Source organism: Morone saxatilis, unplaced genomic scaffold (assembly GCF_004916995.1).
Source record: "Morone saxatilis isolate NCDOM2014 unplaced genomic scaffold, NCSU_SB_2.0 Contig15, whole genome shotgun sequence".
NCBI lineage: Eukaryota > Metazoa > Chordata > Actinopteri > Moronidae > Morone > Morone saxatilis.
In genome coordinates this window covers 4,739,823-4,743,695 of record NW_023339707.1, presented here as the reverse complement: position 1 = coordinate 4,743,695, position 3,873 = coordinate 4,739,823, and the positions used below count along the sequence as shown (strand labels likewise).

The 3,873-nt window shown below is 38.8% G+C and overlaps 1 protein-coding gene across 1 annotated transcript in view; it reads left to right on the top strand.

Moving 5' to 3' along the window:
- The window catches only part of chchd6a (coiled-coil-helix-coiled-coil-helix domain containing 6a), a 66,227-nt gene that overhangs the window by 27,564 nt on the left and 34,790 nt on the right, over positions 1-3,873 (top strand). Inside the window, exon 7 of the mRNA XM_035657014.1 lies at positions 1,674-1,744. Coding sequence (XP_035512907.1) covers positions 1,674-1,744 — 71 coding nt within the window. The remainder of the gene's footprint in view (positions 1-1,673; positions 1,745-3,873) is intronic.

Sequence of the window (3,873 nt, the reverse complement as noted above, 5' to 3'; positions counted from 1 at the left end):
GGGGCGGTGCTTGGCGCTGGAAGGCCTAAGGAGGATCAGCAGAGGAAAGGCTGCAGTTGTTGTGGATTAGCTGCTTGTTTTATCATAATATCACTGCCTGCTTGCTTGGAGTTTGGTGCTCACCGGGCAAGCTGCAAAGTCTGAAATCACGATTTCTTAAAAAATTTATGAGTAACGCAATTCATTACTGCTGAGTTTTAGTTTCGCTAGAAGAAGCTGAAATGGCAGAGCCTCCCTATGGATGAAGATACAGCTTCACAACTTTCCCTTCGTACTGTAAGTTTTGTGTTAGTGAATTTGGGCCTGAGGTTTCCTGTGTGGTTCATCTTAGAGGGTGAAGATAATGTTCAGGTTAAAAAAAGAAATTGCAGGTGAAATTCGAAAGTCAATCAATCACAAAGGAGTTTATACTTTTAAGTCCAGAAGGCATAAAATGGAAAGACAAGGGATAACAAGAAGCTGCTACAGATGAGGGAAAGAAATGATTTAGTCATACATGGGGACATTCTGAAGAGTAAACCATAGAAATATGAGTTTAGGAAAGAAGGGCTTTTTGATTAAATTAGTCTGTGATGGATTTAGTGGTATATTTATCTATGTTCACAGTGCAGGATAAAGTCTGCACTGAAGATCTGCTATTAAAAGTGTTAATGAAATAACTGTTTTCCAGGAAGTTAAAGACATAGTTTGACATCTTCGGAAATCAGCTTATTTAACTTTCTTGCCTGGAGTTCGATCAGTAGATCAATTCCACTACTATGTCTGCTTATTACCTATGAAGCTACAGGCATTAGCCAATAATCCTAGCTCATCATATAGACAAGAAACAGTCAGAAACAGCTAGCATGGCACTGTTAAATAAAGGGCCAACTACCACCTCTAGCTAGGCATGGGATTATATGAAAGTTTCATGTCATGATTATTGAAAAAAAATTGTATATCCCTACTTCTGACAACTCACTAATGAATATGCTGTTCCTTTATTTAACCCTATACAGAAACCGGAGTACAGGATTGGTTGTGGTCTTTATGCGAAGCTAACTGGCTGCTGGCTGTAACTTCATATTTAGCTTCAAGAGTGGTCTATCTTCTATCTACCATTTAACTATTGATAAGCAACTGAATCAGAGTATTTCCCTGCAAGTGGCTCTCCGAAACCCAGCACTTTGCCTCATGTTTGTTACCAGTGTTATTTTTAATATTGGACTTGTATATGAAATATACATGAATATATTTGTCAGCATTATTGATTTCAAAAGTGAGTTTTTATATCTCTTTATATTTAGCAAACATGTCCTTACTTTATTCTAATTAGGTCTATCCATGCCTTCCATGCCTCACAGAGTATCTTCTTTTCTTTTACTCACAGCCAACCAGGACAAAACACAACATTTGTGTGTGGTTGTCAGACAGTAACCCATTTTTTACACTTGTTGCATCTCAGACAAAAAAGGTTGACGGCACGAAGCCGCCGCTCAAAATCTGATTGTGATTGTGCTGTGAACACATGAAACTGCTAATAAATGTTACATACAAACAAATCCAAGTCTTTGTCCATTAAGAAACACACAAAAGAACAGAAGACACACACCAATGCACACATTACAAGCTGGAAAAATCCTCAACTAATGCTTTCTGTCTATGTCTTCCTGTGTTTTCCTGCATGTATTTAGAATTTGGAAAGATATGAACAGAGCAAGGAGCAATTCCACCAAGCTGCCTCCAAGACGGAAGCAAACGTGAGGTGAGGGACACACACACACACACACACTCACAAACTAATTTTCACTTTCAAAAGTGAGGAGATATTACTCCCTGGAGCCTCTGACACACACCCACCAACTCACACATGTACATGGTCATGCACACAGCAGACTAATGAGCAGCGATAGTGATCTGCTCTTTTCCTCATTTTTTAAACCAGTTAAATGCATACATTCTCCAGAGCACACCTGACTAATGTGATAAGTGTTTTAATTGGCTGCTTTAATTAAGCCAAATTTAACAATACCCTATTTCGCCATCCTCGCTTCTCGCTGTGGACTTGTAATGAGCCACAGCCAGGGAAAAGGTAGCTAATTATTGCCACTGCAGTCTGTAAAACACCCAGCAAATTCACATTAGAGACCGGGCCTTGACTCGCTGGTAAATTTGATGTTACACCAGTAACAGGGCTTTCCAGTGACAAGAGTCATCAGTACAGCTAACTGAAAGGCTAGAAAGTATTTATGGATGAGGACAAAATAGCATAAACACTTGTTTATTTATTTCCTTCAGTGTGTCTTTACCCCTGGCGACAGGCTTAAGCTTGTGACCATCTTTTTGTTAGTGAAGTTTGTGTTTATCTGTGTTTTTCTAAATGATTTTTAACACATTTCAACCTTCAATTATTAATTAAAATTAGAATTATGTTTTACAACAGCTTGGATCTTGTTCTTGTGCTCTTCTTGCATCTTTCTTAATAGTAAAAAGAACATTGTACTCAACAAGTGTGACATTGCAACATGGCTAAAAAGAAGTCCATTAGGACAAGAAACTTGTTTTTTAACCCCGGGTTAGCCAAACTTATTTGGCAGCGAAAATGAAGGCAAACGGTGAAGCTAGCTTTGACCTAGAAGTAAATGCTAATGTTGCTCTCTTCCTCCAGAGGAATATTTATCAGATGCTTGAACCACATCAACCAACTTCTTTCAATGTAAAGGAGCAGCGTTTAATCTCTGAGCTCCTTTCGGAAGTCTCCTCACCCTAACCTTGGAGCTGCTATCTTATTCACTACCCAGTCAAGAGGTGTATCTCCATCACTCAGTCCGATGTGATACACATTTTGATGCATTGCCAACATTCCAGCAACTACTAATGAGATACGAGATGCAATTTGCAATACAGAAAGTTTGATTTTGGTACTTCTTGAGCAACATGAGGAACAGGAATCAATCGAAATATAAAACTATTGGTCACATAATATGGCTCCCATTTCTAAATAATAAAGGCATGGGGGCCTCTACTAATAATTATAAATAAATCTAATTTTACCAATGCAAAGATGTAATGATGAAATGATGCATCACAAGTTCATCCCTAATTGTATCTGATGCACACGTTTTTCATCGGGGAGAACACATTTTGATCTTTTATGCTGGTGCACCAATGCAAATCAGTAAACCAGGTTCAGTTCAGGTTCAGTTTGCTTTTCTTGGCTTGTCTGACTGTTTTGTCTTGATGTTGCCATGTTCCCAGATCTCAGCAATTACTTTAGTGAGTAGAATCTTTTACATGCAACTGAATTGATGGCCGAAACTGTGCAAATAATGCACAATGTATGAATAACCAGAATTATTCTTTAAAAGAGCTGAAGGTTGGCTCAATTGAGTAAGAAACCTTCCTTACTGTAGCTCGCTCATGATTTAACATCTAACCTCTCCATTTAAGAAGAAATTACACAAGTGGTATTTGTAGCACTGTGAGTGTACTGGAAGAAGATGCAGGGTCAGTCACTTGTACCTGGATGACTCAAAAATGAACTGAAGGTCTATAGAGAATATGAGGGACATATTCTCCACAGAATAGAGGATTGCCTGCTGACTACACATTCATACCAAAGCCCTCCACTTTAGTTTTAAGCCCAGACTCATGCATATATACACAAGTCATTGTGTGCCAGCCCGGTAGTTAATACACCCTTTCTATGGTAATCTGGGGGGACTGAACCCTGTTATCAGTAGTTTAGGAATATGAGACCCCATTACAGTCAGATTTAAAGCAATGCCAACATGTTTTTGATCTGTTCTGATGCTGAAAACCAGGTGATCTTACCTCTGGGGAATACTGTACAATAATACCACTAATCCTCTGCTCGTTGGGATGTTGTGTATG